General features: G+C 39.0%; 2 protein-coding genes across 3 annotated transcripts in view; one reads left to right on the top strand and one right to left on the bottom strand.

The window, feature by feature from the left end:
- Positions 1–811: 811 nt before the first annotated feature.
- Positions 812–8,315, top strand: ankrd22 (ankyrin repeat domain 22). Its single transcript, XM_063003189.1, has 6 exons — positions 812–832; positions 4,800–4,991; positions 5,500–5,607; positions 6,959–7,036; positions 7,116–7,214; positions 8,238–8,315. Exons 1-6 carry the CDS (start codon positions 812–814, stop codon positions 8,313–8,315), a joined length of 576 nt encoding a protein of 191 aa, XP_062859259.1.
- A 639-nt stretch (positions 8,316–8,954) lies between these two features.
- Positions 8,955–27,733, bottom strand: part of lipf (lipase, gastric) — a 28,247-nt gene continuing 9,468 nt past the window's right edge. For both annotated transcript variants that reach the window (XM_063003184.1, XM_063003185.1), the window contains exons 3-10: positions 18,035–18,152; positions 14,797–14,995; positions 13,158–13,267; positions 12,859–12,995; positions 12,129–12,275; positions 11,971–12,042; positions 10,760–10,828; positions 8,955–10,343 (exon numbers count right to left, since the gene is read on the bottom strand). In XM_063003184.1, the coding sequence (XP_062859254.1) occupies positions 10,110–10,343; positions 10,760–10,828; positions 11,971–12,042; positions 12,129–12,275; positions 12,859–12,995; positions 13,158–13,267; positions 14,797–14,995; positions 18,035–18,152 (1,086 nt within the window). In that variant the 3' untranslated portion in view covers positions 8,955–10,109. The remainder of the gene's footprint in view (positions 10,344–10,759; positions 10,829–11,970; positions 12,043–12,128; positions 12,276–12,858; positions 12,996–13,157; positions 13,268–14,796; positions 14,996–18,034; positions 18,153–27,733) is intronic.

Raw genomic sequence — 27,733 nt, 5'->3', positions numbered from 1 at the left:
TTAGGACTTTAATTTATGTTTTAGGATTTTATATTCATGTTTTACACTTTGGTTACATTCATGACAGGAACGGTAGTTACTCATTACACAAGATTCATCAGTTCACACAAGTTTATATCGAACAATTTAGTATATCCAATTAGCCTGACTGCATGTCTTTGGACTGTGGGAGGAAACCGGAGCACCCGGAGTAAACCCACACAGACACGGGGAGAACATGCAAACTCCACACAGAAAGGACCCATGTAATGGAAATGTAACACCTATGAATGGGTGTTAAGCTTTGAGAATCTCCCTGCGTTTGCCAAACAAAAGGGTATTTGTAGTTGAGGGTCTGATTAATGCACACATGTAAAAAAAAAAAAGTAACTAACTAACTACCTAATAAATAAATCTGGTTCTGAGGGGGGAAAACCCTTAAACTGGTGTAAAGTGAGTGGTTTATCAAGTGACTTGTAATGTGCTATTTCGAACAAAGCCCATTTTTCACCAACTCCTAACATCCTTGCCCATGTAATGCGTAATCCGGGTATGTTTACGTACTGAAGTCATCACACACACACACACCTGTAGTGCACGTGTACACCTGTGCAGTTTCCGGATGTTGCGCCATGTGTAAGAATGTAAATCCTGCCCCCCCCCCCCCCCCCCCCCCCCCCACCTGATAAACAGCTCCTTACAGATACACATTCTTTATTAATATTACTCACACATCCAGATAGTTTCTACAGCTGAGATCAACTACAATTCATTCATTCATTCATTCATTCATTCAGAGGAGGAGGATTTGGTGAATGGATTAAACCGCGCTATGGGGATCCTGTATTCAGAGGTGTGTATACAAACGCTTCTCTTCTCTTCAGAACAACACTGGTGCAGGTAAAAAAGTATTAATGTTTCAGGTTTCTCTTCTTGGATATTGTTTCAGTAACAGTAAGACATTGGTTGATCGTCTATAATGCAAACTATCACATAACATTTTTTTAATAACAAAAAAGCTACAAACTTTTAAACATGACCCCCTTTTGATTGTATTTTTTTCTGTATATTGTTTGGATTTTCTTACTCCTTTTTGTGTGGAATAAAAAAATGTAGAGTATATAAACTGAAATTTAAATTGTTTTATCAAATGTACTCTATTTTATTGAATTATTTAATTGTATTGTACTGTTTACAGTATTGTCTATAGTATTTTTATGTTTATATATAGTGTTTCTTTTTGTATTATTTATTAGATGTATATATGTTGACACCTGCACCAAGAGAAATTCCTTGTACATCTGGTACTTGGTGAATAATAAAGATTCTAATTATAATTATATATATATATATATATATATATATGCTATACTGTATTATATATGGGTATATAGGGTGCCAATGTATTGCAGGGCTATGAAATAAAAGTACTTTAGACACAAGAGAAACATGCCAAACTCCTCACAGTCAGTCACTGGTGTCCTCTGTAATTAATCAATGTGTGATTTATTGGGTACATATAATTTCAATATTTATTTTCTTAAATTTAACCTGTGTCCCATATACTCAGTTACAGTGGAACAAATTACTGAAGTACACTTGATTTTATTATTTAAATTGCATAATGAAACATCACTGAATGATATTAAAATCTATTCCTGGCTTTAATTCTTTTATTGATGTTGGCTTACACTAGGGCTGTCTACACACCAGACTCTCTCCTGCCCGTGGTATTTAAATCTGAACAGTCAAATGTGGAAATTCAAATTAAGTATTACTCTCATAATATATTCAGACCATATCGTCTGATGTCCTACTTTACCTGAATCCCTGAACACTAGAACTATATTTAAAAAGCAAATTCTATATTTAATTCTTGGAAATTAAACATGGCTTTGGAGCAACCATGACACCATTACTGAAAATTTATAAATTACATTTGTTAGTCTAATATAAACCAGCTGAGTAAAGAGTTCTTTTTTTATCATCAAATGCATTTGGTTTTTAGTTTAAATTCCAAGAAACAACAGTAACCCTGTCAGAACAGACTTTGAATACTGAGTTTAATCTACTGTATAGCTCTGAGGTAGATTTCTCACAGATGTGATTGATTTGTGTTTTTGTGAAAAATAGCTCCCTCCACTGTGCATTTAGTATCATTTCACTTTTTGAATGGTTTTGGAAAATAGGAAGTCCTACAGGTCATAGAGTTTACCAAAAAAAAAAACCATGATTATTGCTGTAGTATTAATCAATTGATGTAATCCACTAGTTATTTGCCTTACGTATATAGTTAGCAAGTTACTGCTAACTGCTAATTTTCCCTGCTTAATGGTAGATTTTTTGGTGTTAGTTTTTTTTAAATAATTTCCTGTCTGTCTGTCTGTGTCTAAATATCTATGACATCCAATAATCATACAAATGGAAATAACATAAAGCAGACATCACTATGTTACACTATGGACACCAAGTATTAAGGGTGTTTCTCTTGAAGAGCAGTTTGAAATGAGGGTCATTAAACACTGACATTACTTGTTAAACTGGTAAAACACCTGATGAAAACATTAGATAGGACAGGGCACTAGTCTTATAGCTAATGTCAGTTTTAAGAGTAGCTAACCCACCCTGTACATGTTTTGCAGGAGGCCGTATGTAACCAAATGACATGGGGGGGAAAACCCAAGTGGACATTAGAAAAACCCTTATGCAGTAGCAAAAATACCATCTATGCTACTGTGCTGTTCCTAATTCCTACCTATCATCCATTTTAGGAATGAAGTTTAAATTCCTAATAATACTTGTTTTCACTTGTAACCTCATGGTTGGACTACTGCAACTCCCTGCTGGCAGATGCTCCCATGTCCACTATTAAACCCCTGCAGCTCAGTTAAAATGCAGCTGCCCATCTAGTTTTTAACAAACCTAAACACTTCTCTTCACTGGCTTCCTGTAGCTGCACGCATACAGTTTAAAACACTGATGCTCGCCTACAAAGCCAAATGGACCAGCCCCAAGCTACCTTCGTGGTCTAATAAAACCCCGCTCTGTACCACGCAACCTCCGAGCCACTAGTCTCGCTCGACTTGATCCTCCACCCAGGACTAGAGGAAGACAAGCATCAAGGCTCTTCTCTGTACTGGCACCCAAGTGGTGGAACGAACTTCCTCTGTCTGTCCGAACTTCTGAGTCTCTTGCTGTCTTTAAAAAAACTATTAAAAACCTTCATCACCTTTTTACTAAACACTTAAGCTGACTTTTACTTACTTACTAACACTCACTAATACTAATTCATTTCTTGCAAAAAAAAAAGATTTTCAGCAGATTTGTGTTCTTGGACTGTTGTTTACTTAAACTATAATAAGGTAATGTTTACTATGGAAGCACTTCTGTACGTTGCTCTGGATAAGAGCGTCTGCTAAATGCCAAAAATGTAAATGTAATACTGAAGGCACGACATCCTATTTAATGTAAATAACAGTGCTAAATATTAGCATGTCAGTCACAGTAACCAAACCCTGAAAACTTTGGTTTAGCCAAATATTTCAAGCAAACACAGGTGAAATGGTGATATACAGTACTTTGTCCTGTGTTCATATTTGGTCCAATACAATTTTTAAAGCTTTTAAAAGAAAAAGAACTTAAAAAAAAGCCCAAACAGTACAACTTTGCTATGTTGGCTAGATAGTATTCTAATTTAACATTAGATTAAATACTTCAATAAAAACACTATTAAGGCTAAAAATCATAGCCACATTTAATGGAAATAATAATATGTAATTGCACACACTTCTAATGCATTATGCTACTGGACATAATAACTGAAATGGATCTGCCATTTTTTGGTATAATCATATGGGAAGCCATCTAGTGGAGGTTGGTATGTCTACGAATTGGTTAGCATGGTCATAAAACAGCCAGAGATATAATCCAAAAATAATAATCCCCCACGCACACTGCTAAAATTATTTAAGAGTGGTTTGATGAACATCACAACACAGTAAATCAAAGCTCGATTACCAGCTATAAACATTATTAAAGCTTCATGTAATGAGGCACAAACTGCAAAGTAGATCCTCAGTTCCTATGAAGGTTTTCCTTTAAAATTCCACCACAAACACCACTGTCTCTGTGTAACAGCAGTTCAAAAGGACTGACTCATTAACATTAACTGATATAGTCCAAAGTTGAGTTATTTTGTCAAACTGTTGAAGTTTTATAAATATGTAAATGCAAAATTCGCTTGCAAAAGTGCTTGTTATTAATGCAAAGCACCACAACACTATGCACTACTACTACTTCTACACTAATCGTGTCCTGAATAATTAAAGACCTAGATATTTTGATGTCTATATTTTACTTTAATGTTTAATGTCTTAATATTTGTTGTGTTCATTCTTTTAGGCTAGTATATTTCAGATCCTGCATGTAGGCCAAATGTAATAACTGATTTTGCAATATGCAGTCAAACTGTTCCTCACTGTTGCATTAATGTTTTGGTTTACATGTATTTTTCGCGCAGCTCGGTTCAGTGGGTAGCACTGTTGCCTCACAGCAAGAAGGTCCAGTGTTCGATCCCCAGGAGGAGCAGTATGGGTCCTTTCTGTGTAGTTTGCATGTTCTCCCCGTGTCAGCATGGGTTTCCTTTGGGAGCTCCGGTTTCCTCCCAAGGTACAAAGACAAGCAAGTGAGGTGAACTGGAGATACAAAATTGTCCATGACTGTGAACTGATGAATCTTGTGTAATGAGTAACTACCGTTTCTGTCCTGAATGTTAATAAATCCTAATAAATAAATATGTGTATTATTTCTCTTTTTTATAGCCTATTTGCCAAGCAGCTTACAATGGTGAAATCCACCAGGTGTACCAGCTGATAAAGACTGATTCCAAAAATGTCAATGTTCAGGATAAAGTATTTGGAGACACGCCTCTAATAGCTGCTTGTAAAAGTGGGCATGTCAGGATTGTCAAATACCTTTTAGAAGAAAATGCTGATGTATCCTTGAGAAACAAGGTAAAGTAGACTGCAAGATCAATGTACTGTGCTATAATTGAGTTCAGGTGACATTTATTATTGTATCAAGTGATTTATTAGTCTAAAGTATCATATTAGTCTAAAGTATTATATCTAAAGTGCAATAAAAAAGATTTTATACTATTTTACATAAAATGATACAACCTGGAATTTGTATCAGGTTGAATCTGAATTGAAATGGTGCAATTTTGTCTTAATTCTCTTTTTACTTGTTCTAAAATTATTTACATGTTTTAGAGTAGTTAGAGAGTGCTTGCTATTCCTGAAATGATAAGCAAAAAGGGATAGAGGAAATTCACCTTTTTGTGAATGAGCTTAATCTCACACTGCTAAAAATCCACCATACTGACAAAAGATGTGCTCATAAGGTCATTAATAACAACTGATCCACAAAGGTCCTACATGGGCTTTGTGTGAAAAAAAACAAATGTGTATTAGTGCAGTTGTGGTTACTCACATGTCCTGATGTGTTCATTTCTCTCTTCAGAAAAGAAGGACGTGCTTGCACTATGCTGCAAAAAGGACATTTTCCTTCGTGGATTATCTAATGATTGTTATTCTCATGCCGATCCTGCTGATTGGATATCTAATAATGGTACAGTATATTTTAATTAACAAATATGTCACGTTCCACACACATCTACACATCATTTTGCTATAAAAAAGAAGCTTAACCACATTGATTAAGACAAAACAATAATTCACAATAGTGCTGGGAGATACTCACTAAGTGCTTTATTAGGTACACCGATCTGCTACTTACGTTCATTATTTTTTACAGGGGTGCCAAAGAAACAAAGTTATCTGTCATTCAAACACAGCTAGGCTGCCTTACACCCAGCACTGTAAAATATATACAGGAATCAGTCTGGAAAGGAATACAAGCTATTTCTGAGCTTCTAGGACATGGCTTTCTTCTAGTGAGAGCCATGAATTAACCTGTGAGTGGCAGACACTGACATTTTAGAAAGAGTAACAACTCTTTCAGAAACTCTCAGAGGATCACATACAAAATGACAAAACAACTGCAGATGTATCTTGTCTTAACTAATGTCTGCATTCAGAAGCCATAATATAAAGGTAACCATGTAAAAATAAAGTTTGAATGTAGGAGGATACCATGGTATAAACTTAAGTGTTAAAAAGGTCCAGATAAAACACTTGGATCAAAAATCAAAAAGAAACTTTTGGAGAATAAGTGTATCATTATATCTGGTAAAAGCAAATACAGCATTTTAGATTTAAACATGGGTTGCTTTGCTGCATCAGGAACTGGGAGGCCTGCAATTAGGAAAAGAAAATATCTTAGGACAATATAAGATTCATTAATCCCCCAATCATTTGGTTTGCAATATCTAAGGGTGATCATTAATAGAATAGAATGCCTTTATTTGTCATATACTGTATACAGATACGTGTGTACAGTACAACAAAATTCTTTCTTCACATATCCCAGCTTGTTTGGAAGCTGGGATCAGAGCACAGGTTCAGTCATCATATGGCACACCTGGAGCAGACAGGATTAAGGGCCTTGCTCAAGGGCCCAACAGTGGCTGCATGGTAGAGCTGGGATTTGAACTCTCAGTCTTTCAGTTGATAGCCCAAAGCTCTACCCACTGGGCTACTACTGTGTTCCTAATATTAAATAGTATTAAATAGAATATTAAAAAGCTTACTTACAAGTAAAGTACATGTGACACAAAATAGTGGTTGCAGTATGATCACGGACTACTGAAGGCACAAGCATGTCTATAAATATTGTTTATGGTCCAAATGGCTAAAATATATATTTTTTATTTGGTCCTAATAACAAATGTGTAAAACTATATACAATAGTGGATGCCGAACAGATTGTCTTTTTTTACTGCAGCATGAAAATCAGACGAAGACTTTTTTAGCAAGGTCAAAAATAACTGTGTTCCTTCTCCTCCTTCTCTCTTCCACAGATTGAAAAACAGAAGAAGCTTGTGGATTTGATGGAGCTGATGTTAAGTAATAATGTGGACATTAATGCTGTAGACTATGTAAGTAACAGTAACATCCTCGATTTATCTTTATGAGCATTTTTTTTTCATTATTTATGTAAACATGTTTTTTGGACAGAAAGGAAACACAGCTCTTCACTACGCCTGTCGGTGTAAAAGTCACCGAATCATTTCTCTGTTGTTGAGGGAAAATGCAAATATATCAGTAAAGAACAACGTAAGTTCCTGTTTTTTATTAACTACTAGTTTTTATTAACTAGTAGTAGTCTTTTCATTAACTACCAGTTTAATGTACATGTAGAAAACTAAATGATGTTGGTAAATACTTAAGGCAGTGAAGTTACTATAAGCAGCCAGAACAACTTACTGTACTTGTCAAAATTTCACAAGTCTCAGAAACTATTAAAGAAATAAAACACGACTCTTCCAAACATGCTGCTTATTTAGTGTGTTAACGATGGTGGTGAAGAGATTTCCCAGCATGCTTTTAGACCAAGTTTTTGGCAGTAATTCAGCTTTTGTGTAGAGAAAAAAAATGGTTTTCCATATAATCCCACTTTCCACAGTATATTATGGAGGTGGCAGCATCATGATATTGACAACAGATTTGCAGCCAAATTCAAGTGTCATTAATTTGTAGGACCTGAATACCTTTACATTAATTTATTTGTCACAAGGGCTTGAAAGTATTTTGGAAAACAGTTGTCATTTAGCTAGGTATACCGCTGTATCTTGAAATGCAACCTCTAACTCTATTACACAAAAAGAAAGTTCTCTGGGTCTGAGCTTTTCTCAGATGGACCAAAACATAGTAGACGTGTGCTGTGGTCATGAGTCCATGTTTTAGCTCGTTTTTAAGAAAGAAAAAAACACTAGGTTTTTTGTGCCAAAGACAAAAAGGACCAAACTTTTATCAGTGAAAGGTGCAAAAGCCAACGTGTGTCATGGTATGGGGTGCATCAGTCTTCACATCGTGGGTGACTTGCCTGTGTGTGAGGATACTACTGATGGGATGTTTATTGAGATTTTAGAGAGACATGCATTGTATTTTTGTATTAAATGTTCTAGAAATAGAAATCATATATTGAAGAACCAAGTGGTAGGATGTTGCCCACTCCCACTGTATTTTAATATGATTATGTACACACCTGCTTACAGCACATCTTATTGTTTAGACTATTAAAAAAGTAAGTGTGTCCTCTGTATAATAGATTGTTTGGGTTTTTTGTTTGTTTTTCAGGATGGTGAAACACCATTTGATATTGCGCAGAGATTAAAATTCCAAAAAGTTGTAGCAATGCTGCAAAAATCAGAATGAGAACCCCGCTGTGTTATGGCTGGTGGACTTTGTTAGGACTCTGGGTTTATTTAAGCTACACACAACATACAACATACACTCCAACATCTAAATGAAGATGGTGTGTCTTTAGCATAGGCGGTGTGAGGTGGTGCTTAGTGTTGTGATTTTTGCTACATGCAAAACAATGACTACAGTGAGGATATTTAGATCTATTTACATAAAGAGACACAAACATCCTGTTTAGTCCATTAGAAATAGTATTATTTAGCAGTATTATGAGTTACATGTTTTATATGATCACAGGTTGTAGTTCTTCAGCTTCATAATGTTTTGTTACTGATGTTTCTGGTTTAGTTTCTATGATGTAATGTTGGTTCCTGCACTAAAAAAATACATTTTCTCTGCTATGCCTCTGTAATTTTATTGTTTAGTTTAGGAAAACAAGTCAGCAGAACGTAAAACATTTTCACCAATTAAAGAAATTAATCATTGTTTAAAAATGTAATTATTCATTTATGCTCCATTTTTGTCACAGGAAACAATTGCCAATCTATTAATATTTAAATCTATTTATTTTGTTTATGCAAATTATGATTTACTGTGTCACCAATGATTTAATATAAGGTAGACAATTAAAAAAAATCCCTAACTATTAAGTGACTTTTATTTATTTGTTTATTAGAATTTTAACATCATGTTTTACACTTTGGTTACATTTATGACAGGAACAGTAGTTACTCGTTACACAAGATTCATCAGTTCAAGCCTTTAATGTCAAACACAAGAAGGTCCTGGGTTCGATCTCCAGGTGGGGCGGTCTGGGTCCTTTCTGTGTGGAGTTTGCATGTTCTCCCCATGTCTGTGTGGGTTTCCTCCGGGTGCTCTGGTTTCCTCCCACATTTCAAAGACATGCAACTTCAACAGACACTGCTCAATTCAGTGGTTAAAAAAAACTGCATGTGGCAAGTACACAGATTTAGAATTGGGTGCTTATTAAGCTCATGTTCTTGTGTACTTTTAGCTATATAGCATATTAATGTAATGTTATGGATATCCATTATTTTCACCTACTGTAAATTCCCTCATGGTGTGTTTTACAACTGCTTCATCCTGGTCAGTTCACTGGGCGGAAGGTAGGAAACACCCTGAACAGGTCATCAATTCATCACAGGGCAAACACACACACCTAGGGCAATTTTGTATCCCCAGTTAACCTGACTGCATGTCTTTGGACTATAGAAGGAAACCAAAGGAAACCCACACAGACATGGGGAGAACATGCAAACTCCACAAAGGACCCAGATTGCTCCACCTGGGAATCAAACCCAGGACCTTCTTGCTGTGTTGACAGTGCTACCCACTCGCTGTAAATCATGAATCACACATTTCCTCTTAGAGATGTAGGGTTAATGTAATGCTCATTTTATTGTATAAAGGATTTGTTTGATTAGAAAGTACAATCATGTAAACTATAAATTATTATTTAAAATGATTAGTAAGAATTTAAATCAACTAAAATATAAAGGTTAGCACAAGAAATCAAAGACTATAATGTAGAGTTTAAATCCGACGAATGCACATTAAAATAAAAGTACCATAGTAACATCATGGCAAATACATTCATAAAATCCTGATTCACATATTAGTAATAATCAAACAATAAAAAGATGAGGTAATGCACATTTCAAGTAAACAAGAAGTAAAATAAAATAAAATACCTCTAAATTATTGCTCAGTGCTGCTTGTTAAGAAGTAAAATTCCAGTAAAATGAACGCTTGTTGTTCGTATTGTTAGCAGCTACGTTGAGATGTTCACACTTGTTGTGTCATCAGTTTAATCATCTCTTGGTACATCTCTTGAGGGGCATCCAGCCCCCAGATAAAGTCCAGGTGCTCCCAGTGCTGGATGTGGTGGTGGTACACCAGATTAGGGATCTGCGTGAGTAGTAACGCTACATCCTGGGGGTCTGCCAGGGTGTCATGTCCTCCTGACCACAGTGCTGTGGGCACCTTCATGTCCTTTACATGGTACTCTGGAGGTGTTGACTGATAAAAAAACAAAATCATTTCAGGCTGATTAATAAATGGCAGTAACATGCAGTAGATAACATCAACAAAGTGTTCTGATATAAGAAAATAATGTCTAGAATGGAGCAAGAAAGAGCGCTTGGGTAGCCAGCAGTACACTAACCCACTATTACTGGGATTCAGCGTTGGACCTCCCAGCGCTGCAGCTGGTCAGGCGTCTACACAGACATGATTGACTAAGTCTCAATGAACGTTACTGATTTTTCACTCACTCACTCATTTTTTTTTACATCAGTAATCTGTTCTTTATAAAATGTATGCTTTGTTATAAAAGTAGATTAAAGTCAACAGGAACACCAGTTACATTTGTTATTAATAAATCTCACCTGGTATGAATCTGTTATAATGTGTACGACATGTATATTTGTACTTACCTGGTTATAATGAGCCATATTTCCAGCTTTTCCATAATCAAACGCCATCAGTTTCCGACTTTTAATGGCCTGAAGAAGAAATCGTAATGAGTATCTAATAACTACAGTTGAAAGTAAAGGTAGAATAATTATCAGAGATGAATAAAAATCTGTCATTTGTATTTTTGTGTTTAACCCTTGTGTTCTGTTCAGGGTCAAATTTCAAATGTATTTGTATAGCGCTCTTTACAATGGACACCGTCTCAAAGCAACTGTACAGAATCCAACAGACCAAAAACCCAGAGAGTCCCAGAGAGCCTCTTTAACAGCTCAGAAAATATCCTGAGCCTTTTTTAGTCAGCTTAATACTTCATGACTTTTCATAATTTTATGTAGACTGCAAATAAACAATATTTAATATTGATATTGTGTTCCAAACACCCCCTAATTTATACATTTATGTTTGGAGTCTCAGAGACCCCACAGCTAGAATAAAGGATTTTTTTATGTTTTTAGTTTATGACTGGTGTTGAGGGTACAGCTGACTCTTACACACTCACACACAAACCTCTACAACCCCTGATTAATTCTGTTAATTAAATTGGTTAATTTTAAACTCAATGTAATTATATTTCACCCACACAACATAGGGGTCACATGGACCCCAAAGAACAAGGCAGTAAAGTCACTGTCAACAGAACACAAGACTTAAAGCTTCACATAATCTTAAAAGTTTCGATTTCAAGAATAAAGTTGAAATGATTTCAAGAAATATCAAAAAATAAAAACAGTATAACCATAACAACCTTCTCATGATAAAATAAGAGCCGTTAAAGATTTGGTAAAGTTCTACTTTTGTATTGTTTTCACAAATAGAAATTCTCCATCTCCTGGCACATCAGCATCAGTTTGTTATGTGTATAAGATTTCTGAAATGGCTTCACAATAAACTGTTCATTTACAAGAAAGAATCAGACATTAAGAAATGGTCTCGTTTGTTGAAGCAGAACTTGCAGGTAGTGGCTATCTAAACTAAGATACTCCCTTTCATCCATGTTTCTCCAAACTGGCAAGCCTTAGACTGCCATCGTAACTTTAACCTTTTTCTTGAAATCCGAATGTATACAGTAAAAAAAATTAACAGTAGCCCTGATACGCTGTAGTATTATAGTCTGGTAGCAGATAGTGTGTTTAAATGAAGTATTAAGCAAGTGTTTAAATGATGTATATACCTGTGCCCAGTGCACCATGTTCTGAACGGAGGTTCCTGCTGGGCAGTGTGTGGTGTAAACCGGTGTTCTGGTCTAAAAAAAATAATATCATTTGTGACCCACATTAACATAAACTATTTAAAGAGAATTAAAACTGCTCTGGGCTCTGGAACACATACCATGTTCAGGTTCTTCTCATCAAAACCACAGAGGAGGAAAAAGATGTTTCCACACAACTCGCTGATTGGTTTCTTGCTACAGAACTGGGTGGCAAAAAACTTGATGAGCCAATTTTGAGGGAAGAAATCTTTACTGCCAAATAATTTCTGAGGATTGAAAACAAAACATTTTAAACATGAAATCAAAAATAGGACAGTAAAAGTGTCAGTTATGTACGTGTTTGTCCAAGAGTGCTTCCCACTAGACATTTCGGTGAGGTGGAATGACTAATTCTGTGTTTCCAGTTAATTCAGTGTTTCCAATTAGCCTGGTGGCATGTTTTTGGACTGTGGGAAGAAACCGGAGCACCCGGAGGAAACCCACGCAGACACGGGGAGAACATGCAAACTCCGCACAGAAAGGACACGGACCGCCCCACTTGGGGATCAAACCCAGGACCTTCTTGCTGTGAGGCGACAGTGCTACCCACTAAGCCACCGTGCCGCCCCTGGTAGTAAACTACACTGATTGTTTAATTATTATTTTTAAACACATATTCTGAACACTAGTATTTTATTGCAGCCCAACCTTGATTACTTTTGGTAATACTCTTGGACAAGAGAGCTGAACTAAATTCTACATAGTAAAACAGTAGGTATGGGTTACTATGGGTCACTTGGCAAACATAACATGTTCTGTAGTCATACTGCTCAGTGAAAAGTCATCTTTAAACAAACTGCTCATACTTACCCAAATAACGAACTCTGGAAGACTGCTCAGTTTGCCCATGGGGCTTGTAGTGAAGGCTACTGTGGCTACTGGCGCCAGAGCAAAAAACATCTTTATTTTGCTAGCCAGCTCTGGCATTGTGGAAAAGGCCATAAAGGCTGCAAGACACAAAGATATTGAGTCGAACATTAGGCATACAGTGGTTTAAAACGTTTAGTGCTGGTTGAGTAGAGTTAGGATATGATTTAACTGTTTTACAATCTACAGAACTGATGTGATTATTCTGTATAGTGACAAAGATTATATTTTTAGAACTTTACCGATGGTGGTTCCCTGAGAATGGCCGACATAGAAGATCTTCTCCTGTCCTGTTGTTTTTGTGATAAAGTTGATTACTGCTGGAAGGTCCTTCTTAGCCAGCTCGTCATGGCTGCCACAAAAACACATCAAAGAAATGAGAAAAGCTCAGACCTGGTGTTAGTCATGCTAGAATATTATGACATTAGAACTTGAATAAAGGGGTTCACACAGCATTGCTTATAGAGTCAAACCAGACAAGATTAACTTGCGGTGCTCGAGCAGCACAGGGGTCTATTAAGCTAGCCCAACACCGATCCGGGTTCAAATCTCAGCGGTGCTATTGGTCGGTTGGGTGTCTACACAGACATGACTGGCAATGTCTAAAAGAGCACAAGCAGCACAGGGGTCTATTAAGCTAGCCCAACACCGACCTGGGTTCAAATTTCAGCGGTGCTACTGGTCGGTTGGGCGTCTACACAGACATGATTGGCTATGTCTAAAAGAGCACAAGCAGCACAGGGGTCTAATAAGCTAGCCCAACACTGACCTGGGTTCAAATCTCAGCTGTGCTACTGGTCGGTTGGGCGTCTACACAGACATGATTGTCTACACAGACATGATTGACTATGTCTAACTGGCCATGGCAAAAGCCCTACAATGGATTGGTGCCCTGTCCAGGGTATTTCTGCCTTGTGCCCAGTGTTTTCCGGTGGAACCGAACTTGCCACAACCCTGACGAGGATAAAGCAGCTGATGAAAATGCTATACTACTGTATACAATCCTGACAAAGCCAGATGTCATTCTATAATCCAATTTAGTTTTAAATATGTACCAACTTCCCAAAGTTCCTATCACCTACCATAAGCCACAACCCAAATGTAAAGCTAAGTTGCCACCATTCACTTTTTCACTGTCCTCTGGTCTGGAAGGACACTAGATGGCTAGCCAGTGAAAGTGCTGGCTCATGAAGAGGACTATGTTACACTTATGCTACTTGTTAAGCTGCATCATTACTGGGTGATATGCAGATTTAGATTCACATGAGAACATGTGCAGAAAAACATGCTAAAACAAGCAGGTTTTTAAGTGTGCACATTTACCACATTTACCACATTTACCACAGTTGGGACAGTGGTAGCCTAGTGGGTAGGGCTTTGGGCTATCAACCGGAAGATTGGTGGTTCAAATCCAGGCTCTGCTATGCAGCCACTGTTGGGTCCTTGAGCAAGGCCCTTAACCCTGTCTGCTCCAGGGGCGCCGTACGATGGCTGACCCTGCGCTCTGACCCCAGCTTCCAAACAAGCTGGGATATGCGAAGAAAGAATTTCATTGTACTGTACATCTGTATATGTATATATAACAAATAAAGTATATCTATCTATTGTCGTGGTGAGTTTAGATTTTAAATATGTGGTGTAGTGGGCAGGACCAGGCTAATAATTTAGTGGAGAAATTAAAAAATGGGAGTATATACAGTATATGTTGCACATGCAACATGCAAATGCATAACATGCATTATCTATGGAATCGCTCAAATATGTCACCCGGTTATTCCAGTTCCCTATTAATGGTAGACAATTACTGTATTTAATACCAATTTATTCGTTTACTACATTTATCCTAATGATTTTAGTGGTAAGAATGATATGAAAGCCTACCCAAACTGCCAGTACTCCTTTTTGTCGGGCGTGAGGCTGACGTGTTTTCTTGACCAGGTGTTCCCACGGCTGTTACCTAGCCAAACGTCGAAGCCTGCGTCAGCCAGGAGGAAGCCAAGGCTGGTGTTGGGCAGGTTGGTCACCCAGTTACTCCCTGCTGCCAGGAGTCCATGCTGGAGAAACACCACAGGCTTGGGCTCTGTCACCAACAGAGGTGACATGACAGGGAGGAAAACAAATGATTAGGCTGAAGCAAACTACATAGAAGTAAACTCTAGTTAAGTTTTTTCAAGTGACCCACAGTTTGTCAGTTTGTCCATGATTTTTACTGTGACCCAGAAAACACAAACAATGCATCAAAACGAAACACAAAACGAAATATACTTATTTAATTAAAATGGTGGCAATCTGGTTCCACTGTGGTTTACAAGATGTAACGTAAGGCCTCCACAAAGGGCGTTCGTGCACAGGTTTCATTTTGTGTTTATGTGACTGTTAAAATTTTTATTATTATTTTTCACTGCAACCCATTTTTTGGCTCACCCAGGGTTAAAGAAATCTCCGTAGTACTGTATATTAAAATCTACCCCAATACTAAGAGTACATTTGCAGCCAGCAGAGGGAGCGTGTGCGCCAGCTTTGAGTCAAAAGTGCACTTTTACATTATGCTTGTGGACAGCTTTATCACTGACTTCCATCAGAAACAGGATGTAAGCTGGTTCTCTCAAGATCACAAACAAGCTGGACTGATAGGATTGTTTTACTTCATACCAGCCATTCCTTTTGCTCCTTCCCCCAGCTCATAACCCCACAGCAAAATGTGTCAAAATGCAACTGTGGTTTAACACTGTGCTTAACTTGATAGTGGTCATAGATAAGAAATGAGAAGAAACAGATGATTTATACTTTGTTAATAACATTTTACTACAATTCACGAGATACAAAAATAGATCAAAAGTGATCATTATATTTTAAAGTAAATGATTGATTTGTATAGTAATCTGCCACCAAATGCACCCCTACCATGTTTGTACCTTAGTAGTTTTTATAACCTCTGCATATTTTATTTCCTCTATACTTTAAAACAGGTATGGTTCCTGCCCTGCATGCCGTGACCCTGACCAGGGTAAAAACAGTTGATGAAAATAAATGAGAAAATTATACTCACACACACACACATGATGATGGAAAACTGGCCACTCTAAACTGGCACTAAGTGTGAGTGAGTGAGTGAGTGAGTATAATTTTATATAACTCGGTCATAAGTACATGTGAGTATAGCACAGTTAGTCATTCACTCACACACATGATGATTGGCACAAAGTTTGTGTGACTGAATGACTGACCGAGTCTGTAGTGCCCTATGATAAATCAGGGTGGCTTCAGAGCCACTGTGACCTTAATGGAGGTAAAAATTTCTCCATCTTAAAATAGATAAGGGAATGATAATTTTATTTCAGTATTTACAGTCCTCTATGAATGTGCTTCAGTACTGCATTTGACAAATAAAAGTGCATTTCATGAGATTTTTTTTAAACTGAGGTCACGCGTGGGTTGCACCTTCTGTTCAAGCATGGTTTTATAATAGCACGAGTGATCCTCCCCTGCACACAGTCGGGTGACTAATCTAAAACCACTTCTCTTTTGCTTCATGCTGGTGTGATTGTTGCAAAATGAAGGACAATTTAGGAATGTGGAAAAAAATCAGAGTTTGAGATCTCACAAATACTTCATTAGAGCAGTTTAATTTTTGAAAGATTAGTCTGCTTACAAGCTGTTTAAAAGCAATACAAAACTTATAAGAGATTTAAAATTGAGCAACACCACATGTACCTTACTTATGTTCAGCACCGTGCTTCAGAAATGAACGAATCTCTCATAAAGGCAGAAACTGCATCCCAAACCACATACTATACAGAATAGCAGTGTTGTAGTTAGGACTCAAGTCTCACTCAAGATTGTTTAGTACTGTTTAAACTTAGAAACACTGTACCAGACCTACCTGAAATAGAGATTGGCAGGGAGCAAACATCCTTGTGCAAGCAAGGGCATGGAGCGTGAGGTCCCCTACTTCAACTAACCAACTTGTCTATCTGCACATCTGAACGCCTCTCTGCTTTAGACTGTGGATATTGTTTGGTTTTCTGATGTTTCTAACTTTCATTATTTTGGCCACTGTTTTTTTCAGTTGTCAACTTTTTCCCTTTTGTTCGTGGCTCTTTTGTTCTACCTAACACTGCTGCACCTGCTACACTCATACAAATAAAACACACACTACCATGTCATTACTATGTTGTGTGCTGAGCTGGTGGAGGTGGTGTACAGCTCAACATATAGGCTACAAACCCACAAACTTCATCTGTATGAAAGATGTAGTTTATAAAATAATCAATGAATGTAACAGACAGGTGTACCTAATAAAGTGCTCGGTGGGTGTATATTTATATACAGTAAATTCAAAAAGTATCCAGACCTATAGACCTCGCTCAATATTTTGTGTTGTGTTGTGGATCTCATTTAGAATGGATATAATCGTTCTTTTACCCATTAAGTGTTGTCGTTAGGACTCAAGTCTCACTCAAGACTGAGATAAGACCAAGACCCACAACAAACAAGACCAAGAGTTTGAATAAAATAGTCATGTTTGGATATACACCACTCAAAAAAATTAACTGATACACTGATACGAATAGAATAATTTTTAAAGAACAAAATGACGCAACAGCGGTCAATGGAAACCAAAATCATCAACCCACTGAGGTCTGGATTCAAAATCACACCCAAACTCAAAGTGAAAAATCTGAATCACAATTGCTGGGTGCGCTCCTGATATGTCAGCAAATGCTGCCCTGGAGGATCTTCACCCAGACCTGGATCAGATAATTACTGAGCTCGTGGACAGCTTCATGATTTTAAGAGAAAGGCAGGTGGTCCAACAGAGTAGCTGGCAAATCTGTGAGGAAAAATCTGTGATATACAGGAACACTTCCACCTGGAGCAAATTAACACTTAACAAGGTGCAGGTGATTGACAGTTAAAATGAACCAACAATCATCTGTGCCTCCATGCCCCCTCGGCCGGCCATATTAGACATGGCAGGAGGACATGATTCCGTAACCGAGCCCCATGAGCCCGTTACAAAAGCACCTATGCAACAAAAAATCAGAAACCCATTTGGATGCCTGTGATGATGTAAGCAAAAAAAACAACCAAACAGGATAGACCTCCTATGTCTCACCTTGCCAATATTTGTTCTTGACACCGTGTGGGATTCTGTTGATGCTGAGGATATAGCCGTCCTCAGTCACCACCTCAAACTCCTCTGCTGGATAACCCCAGTGTCTGATGATCTCACTCTGTCACAAACAGATACGGTCAGTAAATCAGAGCAAAGTCCATCCAGCACACCAGTGCACAGCTATCAGTTCAAATAAAGAGAACCATTCATACACAGCATGGTATCAGAACTGTAGGAATAGGAACAGACACAGACAGCACAGCAAATCATTTAAAATGTACCACTCTGTATAATCAGATATTCTTAAACAGGTTTTATTTTATACCACGAGGTCACTCAGTATAATGTGCTAAAACTGTGGGGGCAGAAATGGAGGCCAGTGACTCAAACACAAGCTGCAGGAGTAGGACAGATCTGACCCTTAGTTTTTATTAGTCATGATAAACTGAATATTGCACTGCTTTAAAAATAAAGCCTGTTTATACACTATAGGACCAAAAGTATATGGACACCTGGACATGAGTTTGTTCGACATCCTACTCCAAAATTGTATTTTTATTTTATTTTCATCAGTCGCCCTATTCTGGTCTGGATTGCATCCGGGTCGAGAACTAAGATAACTAATTTGTCAGCATGATGAACTCAATTGCAATTACTGACTGTAGCCAATCTGCTGCTCTGTACACTTTGTCACCCCCTTTACCCTATTTAACAATCAGAAGAAGGGACCCCCACTGACAGATGATGTTAAGGTGGTGGACTATTCTATGCAAAGACACTAACACGGTAACAACACGGTAATATGTGTTGCTCTGGTATGATTGTAACAGGTGTAGCAGTGTTGGAATTTATATATATATATATATATATATATATATAAAGATCCCAGATTTTTTGCAGTTGAGGTGGGTATATTGCTGCTCACGCCTCCTCCGACCCCCTTAACGGAACCCTGTTCCACCCATGCACTCTGCACATGTGCCTCTATCCGCCACTCAGGGTCCTTACACAGCGTTTGAAGACCCCACCCACATATTCCGGTCCCTCCCTGCAGGTACTTTCAATTATGCCCGCTAGATGGTGCTCAGCCGACCGGTGGCAACGCCGAGTTTCATGTGCTAGTGGAATATCCCGCTGCGCCACCTGGGCGCTGTGTTGGGATTTTTAAGTACTGTTTAAACTTGGTAACACTGTATCAGACCCGACTGTCATAGAGATTGGCAAAGGGTGAATATTCTTCTTTCATTCTTTCATTCATCCTTGCCCCCTACTCCAACTAAGCAACTTGTCTATCTGCTCATCTAAACGCCTTTCTGCTTTAGACGGAGGATATTATTTGGTTTTCTTTTGTTTCTAGTTTCCATTATTTTGGCCACTGTTTTATTCCCTATTTATTTGTGGCTCTTTTTTCTACCTAACCCTGCTGCACCTGCTACAGGGTGGGACAAAGTGTACAGACCAACTGATAGGCTACGGACTCACAAACTTCATCAGATGTAGTTTATAAAATAATTATGTGTATGTATATTTATATACAGTACAATCAGAAAGTAGTTAGATCTATAGACCTCGCTCAATATATTGTGTTGTGAATCTTATTTTAAATTGATATAATTGCCCTTTTTACCCAGTAAGTTACACTTAGAGTTTTAGAGTTTATACAAAATGAATATAATATTATAGCTGCATGTCTTCTTGAATACCAGTCTACAAGCTTTGCACACCTGGATTTGGGCACTTTATCCCATTCTTCATGGCAAATATTCTTAAGCTCTACCACAGGGGTGTCAAACTCACGGCCCGCGGGCCAGATCCGGACCGCCGTGTCATTTGATCTGGCCAGCGAGAGCTTAAACGACTGTATGATTGTTGTGATGGTTCTAGTCGTTACAGAGACGCGCTTATAATTTAATGTGCTCCTGCGCCTTTAAGAGAAAACGTGACATCGTAGTCCTGGCAACTAACTTTAACCTTCGCTAAGAAGCCATGTGACTTTTACGGCAAAAGAACGCGGGGTAGCGTAGTCAGTAATGTAAACAATAATAAATAAATACAAATAATTATATTGCAATATAATACCCAAGCATTGTCTGTAAGTAGTGGCGTTTACAGTGTATCACAAAAGTGAGTACACCCCTCACATTTCTGCAGATATTTAAGTATATCTTTTCATGGGAGAACACTGACAAAATGACACTTTGACACAATGAAAAGTAGTCTGTGTGCAGCTTATATAACAGTGTAAATTTATTCTTCCCTCAAAATAACTCAATATACAGCCATTAATGTCTAAACCACCGGCAACAAAAGTGAGTACACCCCTTAGTGAAAGTTCCTGAAGTGTCAATATTTTGTGTGGCCACCATTATTTCACAGAACTGCCTTAACTCTCCTGGGCATGGAGTTTACCAGAGCTTCACAGGTTGCCACTGGAATGCTTTTCCACTCCTCCATGACGACATCACGGAGCTGGCGGATATTCGAGACTTTGCGCTCCTCCACCTTCCGCTTGAGGATGCCCCAAAGATGTTCTATTGGGTTTAGGTCTGGAGACATGCTTGGCCAGTCCATCACCTTTACCCTCAGCCTCTTCAATAAAGCAGTGGTCGTCTTAGAGGTACTATTTCACAGTACATATTGGAGTTCATGTGTCCCTCAATGAAATGTAACTCCCCAACACCTGCTGCACTCATGCAGCCCCAGACCATGGCATTCCCACCACCATGCTTGACTGGAGGCATGACACACTTATCTTTGTACTCCTCACCTGATTGCCGCCACACATGCTTGAGACCATCTGAACCAAACAAATTAATCTTGGTCTCATCAGACCATAGGACATGGTTCCAATAATCCATGTCCTTTGTTGACATGTCTTCAGCAAACTGTTTGCGGGCTTTCTTGTGTAGAGACTTCAGAAGAGGCTTCCTTTTGGGGTGACAGCCATGCAGACCAATTTGATGTAGTGTGCGGCGTATGGTCTGAGCACTGACAGGCTGACCCCCCACCTTTTCAATCTCTGCAGCAATGCTGACAGCACTCCTGCACCTATCTTTCAAAGACAGCAGTTGGATGTGACGCTGAGCACGTGCACTCAGCTTCTTTGGACGACCAACGCGTCTTGTAACTTCTTCTTGTAGCCTTGGCCACCTTCATGTAGCGCAACAATTCGTCTTTTAAGATCCTCAGAGAGTTCTTTGCCATGAGGTGCCATGTTGGAACTTTCAGTGACCAGTATGAGAGAGTGTAAGAGCTGTACTACTAAATTGAACACACCTGCTCCCTATGCACACCTGAGACGTAGTAACACTAACGAGTCACATGACATTTTGGAGGGAAAATGACAAGCAGTGCTCAATTTGGACATTTAGGGGTGTAGTCTCTTAGGGGTGTACTCACTTTTGTTGCCGGTGGTTTAGACATTAATGGCTGTATATTGAATTATTTTGAGGGAAAAATAAATTTACACTGTTATATAAGCTGCACACAGACTACTTTTCATTGTGTCAAAGTGTCATTTTGTCAGTGTTGTCCCATGAAAAGATATACATAAATATCTGCAGAAATGTGAGGGGTGTACTCACTTTTGTGATACACTGTATATTCTCAGTTGTTAGTAAATGTTTAGTGAGTATATCACAGCGTTTTAGTTACAAATTTACCGTAATTAAATACTGTTGTTACGTTACTATAGCAATTAGTATCTTTACACAAAATTTTTACTCGTTATTTGACGTTTGGTTAAATCTCATATTGTACCAGATGTAACACTTGACTACAGCTGTGTGCTTTTACTGTATTAGGTTCTTTATTGTTTTTATTGTTTGTATTTTTACTTCATTTTGATGCACACAGCTGGGGAGCAAATAAACCGACTGTATTCTGAAGGGAGCTGTCTGTCTGTCTGTCTGTCTAGCTGAGAAAGGGGGATAAACTATTAGTGAGGGCAGAATGATTGTCTTAAAAATACACTGTAAAATCCTAAATAAACTGCATCTTTCAAAATGCAGGCTGATTTTGTGTCCTGCAAAGTGACACAGCCTGCCAGTAGATGATGTTACACATATTTACACATGATCCTAAAATGTACAAAAAGATAATTAAGAAAATTAAGCATAAGGAGGAAATTTAATGAAAGTGAAAACAAGTTTGTGCTTCAGGAAGAGAAACCGGTGCGTCTCTTGTGTTATGAGGCTGTGTCTGTGGTAAAGTAGAACAATATAAATGCAGAATTCAGCCTCCAAGAAAAACAGCAATGTGACTGCAATCACAGCAGGATACGTTACAATCGGCCCTTTGAGGGCCACCATAATGCTGATGTGGCCCTCGGTGAAAATGAGTTTGACACCCCTGCTCTACCAGATTGAATGGCAAGTGTCTGTGAACTGCCATCTTGAGTTTTCCACAGATATTTAATGGGGTTTAAGTCCACTCAAGGACAGAGATACTTGCTCAAAGCCTCTTTATTGTTGTTTTAGCTGTATGCTTTGGGTCATTGTCATGTTGAATGCTGTCCCTGTGAAGGAAGTATTCATCCTTCAGTTCTCACTAGTCTCCCTGGCCCTGCCAGTAAGATGCCACTTCATAGCATGTTAGGTTTGTGCACCAGACACAGTGCTCACTGTTCTTCCCAACATGTTACAGTTTCATCTCATCAGAACGGAGAATCTTTTTTCCTCATGTTGCCTTTACATGTCGTTTAGCAAACTCCAAGCAGGCTGCCATATGTTTTTTACTCAACAGTGGCTTCCATCTTGCCACTCTGCTCTAACAGCCTGATTTATGGAGTGCTGCAGATCTGGTTGTCTGTCCAAACATTTCCTCTATCCCAGCACAGGACTTATAGAGCTTTGTTGTTTTTTCTTAATTCCCTGACCACAGAACGTCTTGCCCAGATCAGCCAACTCAAGTTCAAGGTTGTCCCAAGCTTCTTCCATTTCAAAACTATAGAGGCCACTTGATCAGGGGAACACTTTAAGTATTGGTTTACATCCTTACCCTGATCTATGCCTTGCCACAATATCATCACAGAGACCCACAGTTAGTTCATTGGACTTATTTGTTTTCCTGACAAAGCGGCGTAAAATGCAGGCCCTTACAGATCCAGGAGTGTGCCCTTCCAAACTGTAGCTGTGTCCAAAATCGCATACTTCCATACTGAACAGTACACGAAAGCAGTATGCGAGAGCTGAAGCTGCATACTTGTGTACTGAAAGAGCTTACTGATTTACTGGCTGAGCAGTGCATACTGCCTCGAATCTAGAACGTACTTTATATATATGTATACAGTGTATCACAAAAGTGAGTACACCCCTCACATTTCTGCAGATATTTAAGTATATCTTTTCATGGGACAACACTGGCAAAATGACACTTTGACACAATGAAAAGTAGTCTGTGTGCAGCTTATATAACAGTGTAAATTTATTTTTCCCTCAAAATAATTCAATATACAGCCATTAATGTCTAAACCACCGGCAACAAAAGTGAGTACACCCCTAAGAGACTACACCCCTAAATGTCCAAATTGAGCACTGCTTGTCATTTTCCCTCCAAAATGTCATGTGACTCGTTAGTGTTACTACGTCTCAGGTGTGCATAGGGAGCAGGTGTGTTCAATTTAGTAGTACAGCTCTTACACTCTCTCATACTGGTCACTGAAAGTTCCAACATGGCACCTCATGGCAAAGAACTCTCTGAGGATCTTAAAAGACGAATTGTTGCGCTACATGAAGGTGGCCAAGGCTACAAGAAGAAGTTACAAGACGCGTTGGTCGTCCAAAGAAGCTGAGTGCACGTGCTCAGCGTCACATCCAACTGCTGTCTTTGAAAGATAGGTGCAGGAGTGCTGTCAGCATTGCTGCAGAGATTGAAAAGGTGGGGGGTCAGCCTGTCAGTGCTCAGACCATACGCCGCACACTACATCAAATTGGTCTGCATGGCTGTCACCCCAGAAGGAAGCCTCTTCTGAAGTCTCTACACAAGAAAGCCCGCAAACAGTTTGCTGAAGACATGTCAACAAAGGACATGGATTACTGGAACCATGTCCTATGGTCTGATGAGACCAAGATTAATTTGTTTGGTTCAGATGGTCTCAAGCATGTGTGGTGGCAATCAGGTGAGGAGTACAAAGATAAGTGTGTCATGCCTACAGTCAAGCATGGTGGTGGGAATGCCATGGTCTGGGGCTGCATGAGTGCAGCAGGTGTTGGGGAGTTACATTTCATTGAGGGACACATGAACTCCAATATGTACTGTGAAATACTGAAGCAGAGCATGATCCCCTCCCTCCGGAAACTGGGTCGCAGGGCAGTGTTCCAGCATGATAATGACCCCAAACACACCTCTAAGACGACCACTGCTTTATTGAAGAGGCTGAGGGTGAAGGTGATGGACTGGCCAAGCATGTCTCCAGACCTAAACCCAATAGAACATCTTTGGGGCATCCTCAAGCGGAAGGTGGAGGAGCGCAAAGTCTCGAATATCCGCCAGCTCCGTGATGTCGTCATGGAGGAGTGGAAAAGCATTCCAGTGGCAACCTGTGAAGCTCTGGTAAACTCCATGCCCAGGAGAGTTAAGGCAGTTCTGGGAAATAATGGTGGCCCCACAAAATATTGACACTTCAGGAACTTTCACTAAGGGGTGTACTCACTTTTGTTGCCGGTGGTTTAGACATTAATGGCTGTATATTGAGTTATTTTGAGGGAAGAATAAATTTACACTGTTATATAAGCTGCACACAGACTACTTTTCATTGTGTCAAAGTGTCATTTTGTCAGTGTTGTCCCATGAAAAGATATACTTAAATATCTGCAGAAATGTGAGGGGTGTACTCACTTTTGTGATACACTGTATATATATTTATATATATATATATATATATATATATATATATATATATATATATACTGTATATATATACTGTATATATATATATATATATATATATATATACAGTGTATCACAAAAGTGAGTACACCCCTCACATTTCTGCAAATATTTCATTATATCTTTTCATGGGACAACACTATAGACATGAAACTTGGATATAACTTAGAGTAGTCAGTGTACAACTTGTATAGCAGTGTAGATTTACTGTCTTCTGAAAATAACTCAACACACAGCCATTAATGTCTAAATAGATGGCAACATAAGTGAGTACACCCCACAGTGAACATGTCCAAATTGTGCCCAAATGTGTCGTTGTCCCTCCCTGGTGTCATGTGTCAAGGTCCCAGGTGTAAATGGGGAGCAGGGCTGTTAAATTTGGTGTTTTGGGTACAATTCTCTCATACTGGCCACTGGATATTCAACATGGCACCTCATGGCAAAGAACTCTCTGAGGATGTGAGAAATAGAATTGTTGCTCTCCACAAAGATGGCCTGGGCTATAGGAAGATTGCTAACACCCTGAAACTGAGCTACAGCATGGTGGCCAAGGTCATACAGCGGTTTTCCAGGACAGGTTCCACTCTGAACAGGCTTCGCCAGGGTCGACCAAAGAAGTTGAGTCCACATGTTCGGCGTCATATCCAGAGGTTGGCTTTAAAAAATAGACACGAGTGCTGCCAGCATTGCTGCAGAGGTTGAAGACGTGGGAGGTCAGCCTGTCAGTGCTCAGACCATACGCCGCACACTGCATCGACTCGGTCTGCATGGTCGTCATCCCAGAAGGAAGCTTACGCACAAGAAAGCCCGCAAACAGTTTGCTGAAGACAAGCAGTCCAAGAACATGGATTACTGGAATGCCCGGTGGTCTGACGAGACCAAGATAAACTTGTTTGGCTCAGATGGTGTCCAGCATGTGTGGCGGCGCCCTGGTGAGAAGTACCAAGACAACTGTATCTTGCCTACAGTCAAGCATGGTGGTGGTAGCATCATGGTCTTGGGCTGCATGAGTGTTGCTGGCACTGGGGAGCTGCAGTTCATTGAGGGAAACATGAATTCCAACATGTACTGTGACATTCTGAAACAGAGCATGATCCCCTCCCTTCGAAAACTGGGCCTCATGGCAGTTTTCCAACAGGATAACGACCCCAAACACAACCTCCAAGATGACAACTGCCTTGCTGAGGAAGCTGAAGGTAAAGGTGATGGACTAAACCCAATTGAGCACCTGTGGCGCATCCTCAAGTGGAAGGTGGAGGAGTTCAAGGTGTCTAACATCCACCAGCTCCGTGATGTCATCATGGAGGAGTGGAAGAGGATTCCAGTAGCAACCTGTGCAGCTCTGGTGAATTCCATGCCCAGGAGGGTTAAGGCAGTGCTGGATAATAATGGTGGTCACACAAAATATTGACACTTTGGGCACAATTTGGACATGTTCACTGTGGGGTGTACTCACTTATGTTGCCAGCCATTTAGACATTAATGGCTGTGTGTTGAGTTATTTTCAGAAGACAGTATATCTACACTGCTATACAAGTTGTACACTGACTACTCTAACTTATATCCAAGTTTTATTTCTATAGTGTTGTCCCATGAAAAGATATAATAAAATATTTGCAGAAATGTGAGGGGTGTACTCACTTTTGTGATACACTGTATATATATATATATATATATATATATATATATATATATATATATATACTGTATATATATACTGTATATATATATATATATATATATATTTTTTTTATTTTTTTTTTTTTATTCATTTCTCCCCTTTTTCTCCCCTTTAGCGCGTCCAATTGCCCGATTGTGTCATGCTTCCTCTCCACCAATGCCGATCCCTGCTCTGATTGAGGAGAACGAAGCTAACCCACACCCCCTCCGACAGCCGTATGCATCTTATCACCCACACTTTGACGAGTGCAGTGCAGCCCAGCGTTGTGTATGGAGAGACACACCCTGAGAGCACTCTTTTCTTATCTCTGTGCAGGCGCCATCAATCAGCCAGCAGAGGTCGTAATTGCACCAGTCATAGGAGAAAGACCCCATCAGGCTTAGTCCCGCCCATCTGAACAACAGGCCAATTGTTGTTTATGTGGGCGCTCAGCCTTAGCCGGCAGGCAGAGCTGACAGTCGATACGATTTATTCAAGATCCCAGCTCTGGTTCCAGTGTGAGTTTTTACCGCTGCGGCCTAGAACGTACTGTTTAAGTATGCGATTTCGGACGCAGCCTTCAAACTGCAACAAATGGACTCTAATTGAGTTTCAGACACATATCATGGATATTTAAAGCAAACAGGACCACAATATGAAGTAACACAGCAAAAGGTCTGAGGAGTTAGATTTTTATCAAACTAAAAACATGGTTTTACTTCGTCATTAAGAGATAAGATAAGATAAGATAAGGTAAGATAACACTTTATTGATCCCGAAGGAAATTGCAGTGTCACAGTACTTTACAAATTACACAGTTACAAGTTACAATTTACAAATTACAGTACAAATTACACAAGGGAAGACAAAAAACAACACAATTAAACATAACAGGGCATAGGCAAAAAGACAGGACATTATCAAAAAACAGCAGCATTATGTATTATTGCACTAAGAGAAAAATATATAAATATATCATTTTATAAAAGTATATTGCACTAGAAGAGATAAAAAGATATTGCACTGATAAAAGAAAGTAATCAACACTGTTCAGGTGGCAGGAGATCCGTAGGCATGATTAGGTGTAGACTGATGGGTAAAAATGTCACAAAAATCGCATCCACAACACAATAAAGGTGTACACCACAGTA

Source organism: Trichomycterus rosablanca, chromosome 10, assembly GCF_030014385.1.
Source record: "Trichomycterus rosablanca isolate fTriRos1 chromosome 10, fTriRos1.hap1, whole genome shotgun sequence".
NCBI lineage: Eukaryota > Metazoa > Chordata > Actinopteri > Siluriformes > Trichomycteridae > Trichomycterus > Trichomycterus rosablanca.
Note: the sequence above shows the minus strand (reverse complement) of the source record. Positions and strands in the feature narration are given on the sequence as shown.

What these genes read in the sequence shown, in the direction of transcription:
- ankrd22 (XM_063003189.1), top strand. Translation starts at nt 812, where the DNA reads ATGGGGATCCTGTATTCAGAG. An exon ending in TGATTGGATATCTAATAATG is followed by an intron (nt 5,608 to 6,958) that starts GTACAGTATATT and finishes TCTCTTCCACAG; the next exon opens with ATTGAAAAACAGAAGAAGCT. An exon ending in ACATTAATGCTGTAGACTAT is followed by an intron (nt 7,037 to 7,115) that starts GTAAGTAACAGT and finishes TTTTTTGGACAG; the next exon opens with AAAGGAAACACAGCTCTTCA.